General features: G+C 43.4%; 1 protein-coding gene across 3 annotated transcripts; it reads left to right on the top strand.

Moving 5' to 3' along the window:
* On the top strand, window positions 1-11,017 carry PRSS35 (serine protease 35). 3 transcript variants are annotated; one of them, XM_068678070.1, is made up of 3 exons: window positions 1-159; window positions 636-885; window positions 5,043-11,017. In XM_068678070.1, the coding sequence occupies exon 3, from the start codon at window positions 5,058-5,060 to the stop codon at window positions 6,297-6,299; it is 1,242 nt and encodes a 413-aa protein (XP_068534171.1). In that variant the 5' UTR covers window positions 1-159; window positions 636-885; window positions 5,043-5,057; the 3' UTR covers window positions 6,300-11,017. The 3 variants fall into 3 exon arrangements, with proteins under 3 accessions (XP_068534171.1, XP_068534173.1, XP_068534172.1); XM_068678072.1 differs by having other exon boundaries at window positions 2-159; window positions 706-885; XM_068678071.1 differs by having other exon boundaries at window positions 5-159; window positions 657-885.
* Window positions 11,018-18,243: the final 7,226 nt, after the last annotated feature.

The following is an 18,243-nucleotide window of genomic DNA, read 5'->3' as shown; positions in this document are numbered from 1 at the left end:
CCCCGCCCCGTCCTCAGTAGCCGCGGGTGCTCGGCGGCGGCGGGTGCCGGGGCCGGGGGCGGCGGGGCAGGACAGGGCAGGGCAGGACAGGACAGGGCAGGGGGTCTCTCACAGCCTGGAGGTGGCCGCTTCCCCTCCCCTGGGCTCCATCGGAGCCAGGTACAGCCCGGGGGGAGGCTGCCCGCACCTGGCCGGGGCGGTAGCCGCCGGGGAGAGGGGCAGGAGGAGGGCTGGGGGTGGCCGCGTCCTTGCCACCGGGCAAAATTTGGGGGAGCTGAGGGGTGTCGGTGCCTGGGGCTTGTGCAGGATTTGGTGTAAAGCCCCTGCCGCGTTAGCCTGAGGGATGCAGTTTTGATAGGACTGAAAAGCGACACGTTGCTCTGACCCTCTCCCCCCCCCCCCCCCCCCTTTTTTTTTTCTTTTCTTTTTTAAACACGGGCGACTAGCCGGACAGACGAGAGGGGCACACTTATTCCCCTTTCAGGAGGTTTTGCCTCTGTACAGCTTCGGCTGTAGGCACGGAGGGAGCCTCTTCGCATTTCAAAACAACCTCTCCTTTAATTCTGATTCACCCCCGCAGTATTTGTGCTACCATTCCTGCTCTCTTTTTTGGAATTGACACTAATTTTATCCAGATTCGTCACCGCTGGGAGCAGATTTATCTCGGAATCGCAAGAGAGCTGTGCCAAGGTATTTAACTTTCAGGCTCGGGAGAGAGGGAACTCCTTTGGATCAGCCACAGCAAGGCAGAGCCTCCCGCGGTCACGCCTGAAAGCAGGACCAGAGGATGGCTAAGGAGCTTTAGCGACTGGGAGCCTTCCCCTCCAGATCCTCGGCTTCTCCCAGGAAAACACCGGACTTCCAAGCGCTTGATGCACACAAACGGTGAGCAGAAGCGGAGCGGGCGATGAAAAAGCAAAGACCCAACGACCTCCTTTTTTTTTTTTTTTTTTTTTTTCCCCCTCAATCTCTGTTTCTCTGCTGATGTCCCCCAAGGGCATCAGGCTCGGGCAGAGCAGCCGGGGACGGGGACCCAGGGCAAGTTCAGACCCGGCAGCCGCTCAGCTTGTCCCGGACCGCAGCGGGACGGGGCTGTGTGGTTGGGGATTTTCCCTCTTCGGCCCCCTCCCCAAACCTGGCAGGGGAAGAGGGCGCAGCCCCGGGCAGAGAGGAGCGGGGGCTGCCTGGTGGCGAGCCCCGGGGCTGGGAGAGGCTCCCGGAGAGGGCTGAGCAGGGTTGCAAAGAAAGTTGCAAAGCGCTCTTGCTCTGCCGCTTGGCACCGAAAGGAGCCGTGCCGGTCTGAGCCGTGCCGAGTCGAGCTGTCCCGTGCTGGTCTGAGCCCAGCCCAGCCGAGCTGTGCCCGTCCGAGAAGTACCGAGGCGTGCCGGTTTGAGCCCAGCCGAGCCGTGCTGTGCTGAGCCGGTCCGAGTCGTGCTAAGCCGTGCTGAGCCGAGCCGTGCTAAGCCGAGCCGTGCTGAGCCGTGCCGCTGTCCGGGCGCGCCACCCAGCGGCTGCCGACACTTGGGTGTCCGGGGGTTCTCCCTGCCCCCGTGGGGAAACAGAAATCATTTTTCGTTTTCTTTATTTTTTTTTCCCCATTTATTTTCTCTTATTTTGTTTCTTTTTTATTATTATTATTTAAATTTCCTTTCCTTTTTTTTTTTTTTTTTTTTTTGGTGTAATTTCAGGAACCCACAAGAGTTTTCAAAAAGCCTTGTAAAATTTGTTCTTCTTATGCCTACTGAAGCAGCTTAAATTTTGTAAGAGCCAGGAGTCGCTGTGTTTTTTTATTTTTTTTCTCTCCATAAGCGGGAGTGCAGGATGAAATCTGTGCACTGACATCCAGAGGAGTGAAGGGAGCAGTGGTGGATAGGGTTAGGGTGATGGCTTCTTGCAGGGAGTATGAGATTTGCAAAAATGTCCTCCCTTTTGCTTTGTCAGTGCAGAGCTGTCAATTCCAGCTTTCAGACCATTTAAAGAACAAGGCCAAAAGCAGTTAAGGAGCTGGGTAGTATTTCAGCTTATCATATTTTGTGGTCTGAGAACTGCATCTGAATTTATGCAAGTCTAATGTGAATTGTGCTGACTTTCCTACAAGCCCAGGCTGCTCTGAACAAACCAAGATAAAACACCATGAGGCAGTAGGACAAAACTTTTCTTCTGTTTGAGCTACATGGACAAATAAATTCAGCCTGGGGTAGCCTGAAGAGAAGCATAGTACAGGACTGCTTGTCTACAAACCTTCTGATCATTTGAAGTGCATTCTTCTGGAGTTATATAGGTCATACTGACAAGATATTTGAATGATATCCTGAAAAGGTAGAACACAGGTATGTTTCATAAGTGCAGAAAGGGTTAATGATAGAAACAGGACGTGAGAAGAGCTGAAAATGCCTTTACATGTATGCATGGCAGCTGGAATGAGGACAGAGTCCTTGCACTTATCCACTGGGCTTGGAAATCAGGGGGAAAGTATCAAAATTTTCACAGCACCAAGACACTCTCTTTCACTTTCTGGTTTTTATCTTCTTCTGTCTTTGAAGCAATTCATCCTGTCATAAAGGCAGAGCTGACTGAAGGCTTCTAATTACTGTAAGCCAACCCAAAATTTATATGGGAAAGGAGCAAAGAAAAAGAGAGGGCAGAGCCTGGGGTTTGGAGGAAGAGCAAAGACCAGCGTGGCAGAAAGTGAGAGTAAGATTTTGGGGATCTTTTTGTCCTCCCAGCTTATAGCCTTATTCCCTCTCCCCTTCTCTCACCATGCAGTCATGTCTTTGCAGCCATCTACACAATTCCATCCTTGCTACCTGGCAAGAGAAATCCCTGCGTTCCCCCCTGTGCCAACAGCCTGTGCTGGCCATAGCAACTGTTGTCTTTTCCTGTGTTTGATGTTGTCCTTGCTTAAGCAATAGAGTTCTGGTTAGTAAACAGACCTTGAGTGCCTGGCTGTAAATGACAATGCTGCCTACTGGGACCACTCTGCCCTGTAATGAAAATTACCATTTTCATCAAGCTCCTTGGCTTGGACTTCTTCCAGTTCTACTGAAGCATAGTTGCCCATTTAGTTCATTACAAAAAACAAGTAGCTCATTATAAATGATGGAAACCATGGTGTCCAAGACTGTCTTTATAAGTACTGAGCACTTGAGTATAGTGTTTCAAACAGGAGGCTCCGATGCATCTATTCAGGGTTGTGTGTTTTGTTTTGTTTTATTCTTTTTAAAGAGTGGCTGAAAGGAGGCACAGTACTTACCCATTTGCTTGTAGGATCTCTCTGTGCAAAGCAAATTTCGTTATGAATCCAGCTGGGAAGGCTTCAGCCATCTCAGTGGAATGACATCAACCGAGGCACTTCTAAGACTTTCTATATGAACTAGCAGTTAGTGAATTAACTTTCCTTAGTGCTCACAAAATTCAGCTACAGAAAACTATCAAACACCCAGACCCTGAAGAAGAGCTGATAACGGGAGGAGCATTTTAGGAAGAGAACCTAGAAAAGGCATTCTCAAGCCCGATGGAAGCAGCGAGTTTCTTCATACCTTGTATCTCTTCAACAGCTATGTTAGGACAAAGCATATTAAAGTCAGAATTTCCAAATTAATATCACATGATTTACCATCAAGTCATGTTAGCCTCTGACAGGCTCAACGTGAAGAAAAGGAGATGCGTTCTAATGCAAGTAGTTAAGCAGTGGAAACCTTCGATGGAGAACAATGTGGATACAAGATGTGCATTTTTGCAATACTAATAAACTAGACTGGTATGGCCAAGTGGTGTCTCCCTGCAAAATCTTGCTACTGGGATGACTGCTCTGCTTTCAAAATCCTCAAATATCTTTCAGTATGATTACATGCACCCCAGAGCTTAGGCCTGTGAGTCACTGTAGTTTCCAGATGTCTTACAAAAGTTCACACATCTTCTCCAAAACCTGAGTTAGCTACTTTAAAGCCAGGGTAATTATATATATGGTATTGTAAAATGTGTTTCAAGTATATCCAAGTAAGTAAACTCCAGGTCAAAGTCAGTGTTCCATGCAGGCTAAGGTGAAAAGCATCAAAAGCTACACCAACACAAACTGTCCCCTGAATTTGGCTTTAGAATCAACAAGCTGCATTTGAGCCATAGTGCATAGTTAGCTAAAAAGTGATAGCTGTTACCTCTCACAGGCAAGAACTATGTCTACATGGTGTAGATGCCTCAAAATTATAGTTGTTGGTCCATTGTTTGGCTTTTAAAGTGATGTTACCACTTCTTTTTCCATGTTACACACATGCTCCTCTGTTTTTTTCATGCTGTATCTTTAGCTAGCCTGTAACCAGGTTATTTCACTGTGTGGGGCTACTCATTCTAAACAAAGCTCAAGAAAATGCAAGAGGTTGTCTTTGCCCTGATTTATACTCCCATCACAATGTAAACCAGAAAGCTTAACCACATACATACCCTTGAATTGCTTGGCTTTTAAAGTTTAATCATAGGCTCTTTCTTTCTACACAGCTGAGGTTTCCATGTAATTGGAATAAAGGATATGAGAATGGAGTGCAGCTTTCCCGATGGCAGCGGTTAGTAGCTGGTTAATGCCACTGATAGCAGTGCTGCCAAAGGAGAAAAATGGTATTTTCAGTAATGTTTTGAGCTCAAAATCAAGAGTTCTGAGTTCGGTTTCTGGCTCTGCCACAGACTTCTAACAATTTCACATTCTTTCTGCATGTTTCCCAGCTACAGATGAGAATAATATGTTTTGTTTTGTTTTTGTCTTTCTGATTTAAAGTGTTAACTCTTTGTGTGGTGTGTCACCCTATCTAGGTGGGCCTATGTGACCATAATCTAGGTGGTCACATGTGACCATAAGACACAGACAGTAGATTTTCTGCAGACTTTGCGGGATCCTGCAGGAAAAAGGCATGCCATGAGTCAGCAGACTTCTCCCTCCTACTTGGCTGGGCTTTCCTCTGTGTATATATTGCATGATTGTGTTTTTAAGATACTGAGATAATTGCATGTATTTCAACTGCATATTTTCAAATCTCTCTGTCTTGTTTTAGAAAAAAATAGACAAAATGGAGCACATGTTACTGCTCTTCATATTTTTCTTGCCTACATTGGGTCTTGCTAATGGAACAGAAACTGAACAAGATTTTACTTGGCACTTAAAGAAGATTCCCCAAATTGTGAGTGAAAGAACTTTCTCCCTTGACAGCCCTAAATTCGAAGCAAAACCCAACTTAGAGCTGAACAGCGTATGTGGAATTGAGTGTCAAAGAAAATTGCCAGTGCCCAGCTTGTCTGACTTGAAGGACCTCTTATCCTATGAGACTGTTTTTGAGAATGGCACGCGGACCCTGACTGAAGTGAATGTCCTTGGACTAACACCTGGTTCAGCTGGAAACACAACTACACATAAGTCATTGAGGAAGAAAAGGCAGATATATGGAACAGACAGTAGGTTCAGCATCTACGACAAACGCTTTATGACCAACTTCCCCTTCAACACAGCTGTGAAGGTCTCCACTGGCTGTAGTGGCATTCTCATTTCCCCCAAGCACGTGCTAACAGCTGCCCACTGCCTGCATAACGGCAAGGATTATGTTAAAGGCAGCAAAAGACTGAGGGTGGGCCTGATGAAAACAAAGTCCAGAGGTGATGGCAGGAGACGCAAAGGAGCTAAGAGAAGTAGGAGAGAAGCTTCTGAGGCCCAAGAGGATCCTAAAGTTGACACAGGACTGAGGCGGCGATCCAAAGGTGGTGGGAGAAAGCAGAGGAGATCTGGGAGGAAGCAGGAGACCTCGGATGGCATGCCCTCCTTCCAGTGGACCAGAGTGAAGAGTACCCACATCCCAAAAGGCTGGTTTAAGGGTGTCTCTGGGGATATTGCCCTGGATTACGATTATGCTGTTCTTGAGCTCAAGCGTCCCCACAAAAGGAAATACATGGAACTAGGAATCAGCCCAACCATCAAAATGATGCCTGGGAGCATGATCCACTTCTCAGGTTTTGACAACGACCGATCTGGGCAGCTGGTCTACAGATTTTGTAGCATTTCTGATGAGTCCAACGATCTCTTTTATCAGTATTGTGATGCTGAGCCTGGCTCCACTGGATCTGGTATCTATCTCCGTCTTAAGGAGCCAAACAAAAAGAAGTGGAAACGCAAGATCATTGCTGTTTATTCGGGCCATCAGTGGGTGGATGTCAATGGGGAACAGCAGGATTATAATGTAGCAGTAAGAATTACTCCTCTTAAATATGCCCAGATTTGTTTCTGGATACATGGGAATGACGAGAATTGCACACAAGGCTGAAGAGAGCTGAAACTAACTTGCCTAGCACCCAAATTATAATAGAGTGAAAATCTTCTGCCAGCAGTTACCGAAAGAACATCACTCTACGTCAGGATGCTTTTGAACTCAAAGCTTGCAAGTAATGTTACGGTGACTTGAGTAATGCTGAATGGTTGGGGAGCGGGTAGAGTTGGCAAGCAAAATATTTTTAATTGTAATCAACCCTAGATCTGCACTTAAAAGCCCAAACTATATTTATATCCACAATTGTGATAAATTCAAATCGTTCATGTCAGAAAAAAAAATGACTACGCTTGTATGTCGTTTTTTTTCCCCAAGGGAAGGATAGAAGCTTCTCAAACTGGTATCCAACAATATATGTTTTTTCAATGGATTTTCTTTTCTCAGGGTTCAGTTCCAATTCTTCAAATTCAAGTTTTGTGTACATCACTTTACTGTCTGTGCAGAATGATCCAGAGTACTGCATGAGACCAAAAAATTATTCTGGCATTTTCTGAAGACCACAGCTCCATGCTGAAAAACAGCAATCTAGTTTGTGCTTGTTATTTTGGAAAGTTTCCTAATCTGGTTGCTGGAGGAACACTCCCATGGAAACCCCAAATTTTTGTAGCTGATGACTAGACCTAGAGGGCAAGTTTTCACTTCATTGCTCAGTAGAAACAACAAAGAGAAATTAAAGAACATAGAAGTTTCCATGTTTGGGAGAAGAAAAAACATCTGAGCATAACTTAATGCTTTTTTATACCTTCTTTGAGAAGCAATACAAGTCTTAACTATATGCATTTGTTTTCTAATTAGTATTTGGAAAACTGTAGCTTTAGCTTCTTTTCAAACATTTATCTTTCCCATTAGGCAAGGTCACTGACTTCAGAAGTGGCTGTTTGACAATCATTTGGAGCTTCACTTCAAAGCCACAGATGAGAGTTTTGTTGGGTGCTAACCATTTTTGCAGGTTCTTAAAATTAGTTTATAAGAATTCAACTGCATAGATAGGATACTCTGGGTATTAGACTGGGAGTTGGAAAGCAATATTTTGGCATGTCTATATGGTTTTACAAAGTTTTAATCATGTCATATTCAGGCTCCACGTCAACATGAGTCACAGGGTTAAACTAAAAAATTCTCCCAACCACATTATACCACCTCCTGAATGGTGGAAGAACTACCCTGTAGATGATAACAGGTATCTTACTCAGTAGCAGCAGTAGGTATCAAAAACTTTGGTTCAATATGATTGATGAACCACACAGTTAATGAAACAAGAGAGCTTGACTTTGACGTGTGAATTGCCTTTTTAAAAAATTGGATGCTGTTGATTGCCACACAAGTCTTAATCTTGTATTTTGTATCAAGATTTTGAAGCGCACAGGATTGTTATGGTGCTATGTTAATCTAATATAAAATAATATTTCAAATCACATCCATTCTATTTCAGATCACATCCATTGGGTTTCGTTACTTTTATAATTATTCACCATTGCAATACTTAATTTTTTGATGATTAGGTTTATACTGACCAAAATTAATTTTCTTCCTATGCAGAAAAAAAAAAAAAAAAAAAAAAGAACAAGATTTTAAAATATGATTTGTTTCTTGGTATATTTGAAATTTGCTCGTAACATTTTTCAATGAAATATGATCATTGTTAGTAACCCACTTTTTTGTAGATGATTGAAAACATAAACCTGACACTTTGAATGTGCAGGCAACTTTCTTTCATATATTATTACCAAAGGATCAAAATTGAACAGTTGTTTCCATACCATAACTCTAGCAATATTTCATTGATTGGAAGAGATCTCACTTTAAAAGAAATTATTTCTTTCAATTTTAGCCTTTCCAGGCAACATTTAACTTTTTTTTTTTTTAAAACTTGTATGATTGTTTGCAGAAAACTAATATTTTTTAAAGTTTAGAAATTAATGTCTAAGGTTTTAAAGTTAATTATATGTTTTGTTGTTGTTAACATCGCTATGAAGACTTACAGCTTCACTGACTAATTTTAAATCACCTCAGTCGAATATTTAATGTTCTTGCTCTATGCAGCAGGCCTACAATATTCCTTAGGTGGCTCTATAATGTGTTTCTTACGTGCCTTTTTCCATAGTTACTGAAACAAATAAGGTACCATATGGTTAATCAATATAAGTCAACATAGCTCCTTGGATTTTGTTACAGTTTTATCCACAATATCAATTCGGGTCCAAAACAGATCAAGATAAAGTAGCTTAGTAAATCCATTGTTTGGGGAGTCTTCTTTAGGTGTGCTCATTAGGAAAGGAAATACCATGATTTCTTTATTAGTTTGGGAATCAGGGACAAGGTAGGAATGAAAAATGTTGATGTCAGCTTTCAAATGGTCTTGTTCTAATAATCATCTGCCTTAAATACCTCAGCCACAACCTGAAATTCTCATACTAGGATGGTAACAAATGTTTATCCTCAGAGGATGTCCAGTGCCTTATTTTATGGTACTAAGAGATTGAAGAGGCTGGGCAGCACAACATAAGAATTAATCACAACTATATATATACATATTCAAGCCTCTGTGTCGGAGTGCACATGCAGAGACACATACCTTGGAAAGCACCCACTCTTTTGTCTGGGCCAGCACCTTCAGGCAAGTGGAAGACATGAGTGGCCAAAATGTTCATGCCTGTCATATCCTAATGCCAGACAACATTTCAATCTGCTGCTTAGACTAATAAAGAAGGAAATGCTTTCTGTAGGTGTTGTTACTGCTTACTACAGGAACTTCCTAAACAGTTCATAAATCAGGTATTTAAGTACTGGTGCGTGCAGCCCCAGGGGCCTGCATTAGGCTATTGGTACCAGCCGCTGCAAGTGGGACAAGAACTTTTGAGCTGTCAAAATCTCAGATTGCCTTCAAAGAACTGCAGTTGGTATCTTGTTATCTATGAGAAAACACAGGAGGGGGTGTTCCTAGTAAGGAGTATAGTGCACAGGCATCAGGGTTGGGTTCCCAGCATACAAGTGGACACATCCCTTGCAATGTTTCTGCAAATAATTTTCCCCTTTTTCAAGTACTGGAGTAGGCATTGTTTGTTTTCCTCAGTACTAATGCTTTTCCATAGGAGTTGAGCTTTTCCTTTAACCGCTTTTCTGGCATAGGGGGGGGAAAAAAAAAAAAAAAAAAAAAAAAAAAGCTCAGACAAATCCCTTTTCTGCTAAGGAGCTACTGGCAATTTGTAAGCTTTCCCCAGGCCAAGAATACGCCTCACATACAAACCATTAACACACCCAGACCAGCTTCTGCAAGACACTTGTGCATGTGTTTAGTTTTGGGCTCTGAGAAGTATAATGGAAGCCAAGCAGGTTCTCTGGGATGTGAAAAATTAAGTCTATGTTATCTTACAAAAGAAAGACACAATGTTAGATAACAAAATTTATTTCTGTTATGTGAGATATGTGGTACCCAATGCTTTCAAAATTGCTTAAAGCTTCTCCTTGACTCACTTCATAACTTACCCATACAAATTCTACAGATTTATGAGTCTGTATAGAGTATGAATCAACCCAGAATATGGCCAAGTAGGAAAATAATTCATCTAAAAGTGGAGGAAAGAAGCAGCTGGGGTCTTCCTCCTACTCTGCTGATAAGGAATCAGCTTGCTGCAAGCAGCAATTACTACAGAAAGAGACAGCAAAAGAAGTTGATGTTACAGAAGACCAGGAAGAAGGAGGTGGTGTATGAAGGATAAAGAAAGTGAAAAGTAAATGGCCGTGAGGTAGCAGAAGGACCTACTGTAAGAAAGAGTTGGCAGGTGGGAAAGGCACAACAGTATACGTTAGGATGTAAAAGTCATAAGTTCATGAACATCTCCTCTCACTGTTAAGCATGGGGCTGTTCTTCCCAGCTAAGAGCACCAAGGAAAGGGCTGTGAGAGGGAGGGTTCAGGTTCTGGCAGGGACCATTGACAGGCAGCTGTTGTGGACCCTGACCTACAGTCCTTGCCCAAAGTCGCAGGGATTTTGCTTGTGCTCGGTACGTCAGGGTCCTTGGGAAGCAACAGAGACAAAAGGGTCAGCGGCGCAAACCTCCTGGCACACCGCGTCACTGAGAGGGTGGTAAGTGACGCCAATTTCTTCCATGTGAACATTTCCAAACCTGACAATTTGGTGGGATTTCTGCCAAGGCTGTTCCCTGTTGGAAAAAGGAAAAAAAAAATCCCAAACTTGAAGTGTTTAAGCATTGGTTTTACATTTTGCATGTATCTACAAAGCCTAGCCAATATTTTTTTAAATACCTTTAATATGTTTGGTAGCTTTGTAGAAATGTAGTCAATTCTTTCTAGTTTTAAAGCACAGCATATTGCAGATACTTCCATCTATAATCTACTGGACTAAGGAATAAAATGAAAAAAAATATATATATTATTAGATTGAAAGCTTAAAATTGCACAATAACCTCAAAGGATTTGGAAGCACATTTGAGTCCCTGGTTTTCATTTTTATTTGCACCAGCCTTTTGCTCCAAGTGTGAGGTAGTATTTAGGTTAAAAACCTTAAGAGGTAGCTTTTATGATTCTTTAATGTTCTTAGTTTTTTAAAGAGTGACAGCAAACTTCAAAAAAAATGTGTTTTTATATTTTAAGCTGCACAAAATTACAGCTCATTTGGGAAAATAAATGCAAACCTTCACTATATTAAGATGTTATACAATGCACATGCTATGTCAATAAATATTTTCTATTGTTTTTCTTTTCCTCTTTCATGATGTAGTTTGTTAGCTATGTTGTTATTGCACAAACTCAATTCTGCAAATGCCTTTAGCTGCTTGTCATTGAATCATATGGGACATGGTCTTACAAGATGCTGATGTCTCTTTAAATTTATTATCAGGAAAATTTCCCTGTCTAATCCTTTCTTCAGGATAGCTATTCTGTGAGCAAATTTGATGAGTAAGAAAATTGGTTCAAGAAGGAAATGACTCATAGACTGTGCCACAACTTATTAATTCTGAAATAAGTAATTAGCTGTGTTTCTGCTGTTAGCAACTGTTGTGCTTTCTACCTTGGAGAGCTGTTGAACCAGGCCACATCAGAAATGTGTAAAATATTACAGTGTTGTTTCTCAGCATTCTCTTATCTCTGTTCCCTTGAAATTGGTGGCGGTTTGACCACTGGCAGTAAAGTGAGAGATTTTTGGCAAGGATGAGAGCTGCTGGAAATATTAAATGGAAAGTTTAGAAATGATTACCGCAGTGATTACCAGCGTGTCCAATACAAGCAATGTTTAACAGGGGTCTGGTGAGGGCTCCCAAATGAGCTCCAGTGGTCCTTGCATGGGGACCATGTGGGAATAACCAGGACTGAGATGTTCCTCACCTGCACCAAAAGTCCTTCTGGGGCTGGGAGCGGTGTCTCAGTCCTTCTGTTTCTGCGTCTGCCAATGAAGAATGTCTTGGTGCCTGAGAAATATTCCTCTGTCCCTCCTCAGGGACAGACCCAGGGCTGAAATCCGTGAGCTCTGCAGGCCACTCCCAAGTCCCTGACCGGGGTTAGTTGCTCCTATGGGAGGCACATTTCAGGACACGCTGTGGGTCACACATTTCCACAATGCCACCGTGGCAGCCTATCCAGTATCAGCTCATTCTGAAAATGTTCCAGCATGGCTCAGTTCCTTGTGCTAGCATTTTTATGTCCTGCTTCCAGTACCCAGCATCTTTAACAAATACTCAAAAGGACTTGAGCAAATACTAGCAGCCACTGCAATCTCAAGCCCACCAGATAAATTTTGTCTTATATGGGTTATGAACAGTACTCCCGATGAGCCGCCCATCCCTCTCACTTGGAATAACACAACCTTGAGCCTTGACAATGGCTGTTGTTAAGAAAGAGGATCAGATATACTGGAAAACCTACACATGCATTTGATAAACATTGTGCCTCTTGGCAATTATATGCTCACCATATTTATTGGGGTTGCTATGGCTTTACGTTTCCACGTGAAAGAGCTGGAAAACATTGGATTAAACCAAGTCGGGCGGTTTTTCAGACAAATTACTCAGCTGCCCTTTGGCTACAATTGCAGCACTCTCCTGCTCCTCCCCTCCCATGTAATTTCCAGTTTTGTGGATTAAATTCTGGTTTCAGCTTTGCTTAATCAGAGATGAAAGCAGCTGCGAGGCAGCAGGGCAGCGAAGGACCTTTTCAGGATGCATGTTGAAGCCGGGTGGGCTCCAAACATAAAAGAGGACAAGAGCACGATCAACAGCAAAAACCCACAGTGCCTTGTGGAATGGAAAACAAAACAGGATTTCTATTTTTCTTACAGTAAAGGGAAAACCCCATTTTTTTTCCATTCCTTTGCCTTCTCTTCAATGATTAACTCATCAGCTAACCAGTGCTGATGCTCCTACAGGAGCAAAAAAAGCTGCTCTGGGGTGGAGGTGCAGGATGCCAGCAAGGGCTTCCCCACCCTAACAAAGGAAAAAAGAGGATGCAGGGTTATTGCAAAGGGGATTTCCAAGTAATATGAAGGAAAAAAATATATATATGAAAAGTCATCTCTAAGATACAAACCCTATTTTTGTTTAGGTAAAATATACCATACATACAGAGAAGTTTGACCTGCTGCATATTATATGTATTTACATTTTATAGAGCATTACATGCTAAGGATTTATGATCTGTGAACATGGTTATTCCTTAAAAAGAAAAAAAAAAAAAGAAGAAAAGAAAAAAAAGTGAAAAGAAGTGAATACTCAAAAGAAAAAGTAGTTTTGTTAGTGTCCAGTTTGGATATGGTACTTCATTGCTTGGAAATTTACCTGGTGCACCAGTGATATGTGATCAACTAATGTGGCTGGTATGACCGAAGGGCTTGTGTCCTTCACTTATTGCTTATTGACTTTTTCCTTAATGGCTGGGATTAAATAAAACCTGGCCTCAGTACATTAACCAATTTGAGCTTAGTGCTCAAAAAAAGCCATTTTAAACTCCTCCTCAGCTGGAAGGAACCTCAGAGACTGCGTTAGCCCAGAGCAGCTGCCATCCTGTGTGTGTGTGGACCTTTGCATCCTTCACATTTAACAACCCCAGCTTTGCCCCAGCCCATTCTCTACCCATGTGTCATTCAGCTAACAAAGCATCTTTTCTCTGCTTGTGTACATCTGAAAAAGTAGTATATCTTACACGTAGTCAGCTCCTGAATTTGTCAATGAGCTTTTTCATCTTGATCCTATGCCCTGGAATAGGTTTTCGTGCCTTTGACTCTTATCACCCTTAACTATGGCAATGATTTTTATAGCCAGGCCAAGTCCAGCTCCAGCAATGTACGGCTGTGGTGCTGCTGCTCCCCAGGTGGTTCGCTGTGAAACACGTGCCTCAGTCCTGCAGGTGGCAAACTCCAGTGATTCCCTGTTCACCGCTGGGCTCTGCTTCCCTTATTTCCCTACCAGCTTTACACTGGGTGTGCATAGAGCTGAGGGATGTTCTGGGGAAGGCAACTCCTGCTCTGCTGCAGAGACCTTGGAGGATGTGCAGCTTGGGCAGGCCTGGACCTCGTCCTTCCAGTGTCCCCATCATGGTTGTACGGGCTCAGATGTTTCAATTTGTGGGGTGCGGGCACCCCGAGCTGAAGCATCTCACGAAGCAAGGCAAGGGCCAGACTCTAGCAGCCATCATGGGGCTTAATCTCCTACACACATCCTCTTCCCTAGGGTCCCCAGGGAAGCTTTATCTAATTTCCCTGATTTAACAGACTGCAAAAATGATGATAATTGGATGCTATTAATCAGATTACCCTAACCAGACTGCAGACAGCTCGCATGGCCTCAGGACGTGAACGGGGCTAACAGTGGGGCCAGGCTGATCCTGGTGGGGTGCCCAGTGCTGGTGCTGGGCTCCACATCTGGCTAGCACCCACACATCTGCCCAGCACGATGCCAGATGGGCACAGACCTCTCTGGATATCCAGCAGTGGTGAGGTTTCTCTCAGCCCTTATTTAAGCCTGCTGCTGAAATAAACAAGCCAGCCAGACGTGTCCCCTTGCAGCTCTGCAGCCTGACAGGGCTAATCCAGGCACTAAGCCTGGAAAGCCAGGCTGTAGGTGGTGTAGATGGGCCTTATCTGCTGTGTTTCTCTAAGTATCATTTGCAAAACAGGCAATTGCAGCTCTATAGGTGGGATAAAGCTTTCCTGCTCCAGGAGGAAGTACAGTGAAGATTGCCAATCTTTTTTACCCCCTCCATACTCACACAAAGTAAATTTAAAACATTGTAAATACTGAAAAGGACTTAGGAAAGCCACCCAGAGTTCTCCCAGCTGATCCCAAATATTCTCCCCAGTCCCTTTTCATGCACTGCCCCCAGGTTTCCCAGCCAGTTCCTCAGCTCCACTCAGCTGATCCCTGGCAGCAGCACTGGATGCGGGCACCAAAAAAGCTGCCCAGAGGCAGCAGGGCCAAGCAGAGCACATCCAAGTCTACAGGGGGAAGCCGTAAAGTTTGTAAAACTGGAGGAGATATGGCTGGAAGGGAAAAACTTCCAGAGGCACAGCTCTCCCTCCTTGCTTCACTGTATCCTTAAAACAACACTTCTCCTCAAATCATCCCATATTTGTTAAAGTGCACGGGGGAAAACCAACACGTCTCCTCGAACCATCCCATATTTTATTGTGCACGGTGATGCTTGGGCTGCAAGCACAGATCCTTTGGCAAGCCCATGTGGCCCCGTGTGCTTCTCCTCAGCCACCTCAGGCACAGCCCGGGGCACAGAACCAAAATGACACACTTTGGGGTCAGAGGGGCTGCAAGCACACACCTCCCTTTTGTAGGCTGTATTGAAGCTTGCTTTATTTGGCAAATGCCAAACTTCAAGGTGAGTATTTTTATATACCTATAAAAGATACATTTCTAGATCTAGAAGCCTGCCCCCTAATTTTAAAGCAAACTGTAAATTTTTGGGCCTGTCCAGCAACACCACCATGGAACCAAGTATATCCAAGTAGAAACATGATAAAGCTACAGCTTAGAGACACCAGCCTGGTAGAAGCCAAGGTGATCTCTGAAGCACATAATTGCCAACATAAGGGCACAATATACAGCCATTCTGAAAAAGATGACCTGATTATTTTTTTTTCCTACTGTGTTTTAACTAAGCCCACAGAAATTCCAAGCAATTAGGGGTGTTGTCTTTATGTCAGTGGGATGCAAACATCATGATGCCCTCTCAGCAGAGGGCGTTTTGGGCAGCCCCCTAGTCACAGACTGAGGGACCAGCTGGCAGCGCTGCGTGCCCTGGGGGAAACCAAAATCAGCAGTGGTGGAGATGATGCGTAGTCTCTCTGCTCCTAGTGACAGGGTCTTTCCACAGATATCTAAACAACATCCAGCTGACGTGGCCATTAAACCCACAAGACTTTCCATGAGAGCAGGGTAGTTCAGACCCTTGTATACTATAATATATAGTACATCAGTGAACACATTATATTTAGGGATATGTACACTACGTACATTGTAGCGTGATTGCAGATGTGGTACTTGGTATCTGAAGAGGAGATGAGACTTCTTGGTGCCTGAGCACCAAGTAAATAGGAACCTGGCAGCTGGGACAAGCCTTCACTCAGCACTGTGTCCTGCTCAGGGTGCTGCACTTCACAGGAGGTGAGGATCAGTGGAAGAGAGTGCAGAGAATAAAAAGACTGATCAGCTCTCTAGAAATTTTGACTGACAAGGAAATATTTAAGGAAGAAAGCATAAAAGAGAAGAACGACCACGCTAACTGTCTTCAAAATACCATCATCTTTGCTGCTGAAAAGGCAAAGGAAAGGCAGCATCCCCACAGGTGAAGGAAATAATAGCTCAAACTGTAGCAATGAAGCACCAGGTAATGCAGGAGCAGCAGCATGCTCAGGGTGCTGGCAGTGATGCCCTTGAGTGGTGTTTGGAGAGGCTGTGGCATCATGATGGATGGAGGTTCTTTACAAAATCTGCTGGAAATTATACAGTTTGGGCTTTAGGGCAGGGGACTAGAGTAGGTGGCCCTTTATTTTCTGAGATTTCTCTCTTACAATCCTGCCCAACAGTCTTAAATGGAAACCTCACATTCTCTGAATGCATCGCCTTTGCAGAGGAGCTGCATTAGTCTTGTCAGTCTTGTTTATCTGTAGCAGAGAGCCAAGTTTTAAGTGAAACAGCATGCACAGCTATACACAGTGCTTATATTTGCAATAAAATGCTTTGACCAAGAGTAAACATTATTGTATTTCATGAAATGGTCTGTTGCAGGACAGCAGAGACTGAATCAGATTAGGTCTTCAGTTTGGCTATGGAAGAATGTTTTCATTTTAGTCACATTTCTCCTCCATCTCTGACACATCTATTGAAAAACTGGGCTTGTCAGCTCAAGTTTCCAGCCATGGCATCACTGCCAGGAGCCAAGAACTCTATAAGAAAGTTCTGCATGACCAGATCTTCAAGACAGCAACTTGTTATCCATTGATACCATTTTTGCAATGAGAGCACTGCATCTAGCTACAGAACAGCATTTCAGTCACACTGCTGCAAAGGGCTGCAGGAAGAAATATAAAGTGAACAGTGATGCTGGCAGCACAGGATCCAGGCAGCAAGGCCATGTCACCAGCTGCCAGCAAATTTTATGTATACACATATATTGATATATACATATGTTTAAAATATATGTTTAAAATCAGACCAGCTCATGTCCTGTGAAGTGCAGGGCTGAGCAGGACCAGGTCTGTTTGTTCATCTCTGAGCAGCAGGTTCAAAGGCAAACAGATGCTAGATATTTTAATGGTGGGGTGGAGGCAAGCTGGAAACCAGTGAGTTTAGTATGCCCATGAAAACCTGTTCTTCCAAGTACGGAAAGAAGGGTGTGCTTTATGTCCACAAGCCCAACGGTGAGACCACAGAAATAGAACAGGCACAGCTCTTAAAATGATATTCTCCTATAAAAATGTAAATAGGAAAACCTCAAAGCATCTGAAGCCATGTGAACAGCAGAAGCTGGTTTGTCAAGGTTCAAAAGACATCAGTTGGTTCGAAGATACTCAAATATCTGAATCAGTATTTGTGTAGGGTAACAATTCCATTTATACAGTATGGTCTCAATATTACAAATATCTCCCCATTTTTGACCAAGATGTAACAGCTTTGCTTATCTATTTGACTTGGTCTTTCCACCTGTCAAAAGTGATCGATTCTGCTCCTTGCTTTTTCAAAATAAAGCCAAACTTCAGGGTTTTCAAACTGTTAAGTCAGCTGGAAGCAGTGTGTTCCTGTAAGGAAAAATATCTAAAAACCCTCTAGGACAGATTGATTGGGTACAATTATAGATGTGTTATAGATACACGAAGAATTCATTTTTTCTGCTCTTGGATCTAAATGGCGTTTCACAAAACCCACTTTATTTATGTACAGACATACACAGTATGAATTACTGCTGCTTTTAAAGTCTGGTGCCTGTTTGCACCTGTGCCTTGTGCTTGTACACAAAAGTGTTTGATGAGATCCAGCCCCCAAGCTGCACACCTGCAGCAATTCTCCTTCCCCAGCTTATGAAGCTGACGGCAGCAAGATGGGGTCACTACGTCCTCTTACCACTCAATCACCTGCTCCCTCCCTCAAACAAAGACCTGAGAACATGCCAAGAACATGGGTAAAAGTACAGGCAAGGACGATGAGGAGCAATGTGAAGTTCTCAGGAAGGCAGAGAAGGCTTCCTCCTTCTTACCTGCCTCCATTTAGCCCTGAAAGACTGACAGTTTTCCATCCCATCAGAGATTGTGGTTCCTTGGATCTTTGCATCTAGAAAGGCAGTTTACAGTAGAGGGAGCCCTTCATGTAGCTTCCACGCACCTGCTGTTGCTTAGAGGTATGAAATTTCTGCTTCCATCAGAGTGAGCTAGTGCTCTGGCAAGACCTTTGAAATAGATGGCTACTTCAGGCATTTATGACGTT

This window comes from Anas acuta, chromosome 3, assembly GCF_963932015.1.
Source record: "Anas acuta chromosome 3, bAnaAcu1.1, whole genome shotgun sequence".
NCBI classification, from domain to species: Eukaryota; Metazoa; Chordata; class Aves; order Anseriformes; family Anatidae; genus Anas; species Anas acuta.
The sequence above is the reverse complement of the archived record's forward strand: the minus strand, read 5'-3'. Positions and strand labels throughout refer to the sequence as shown.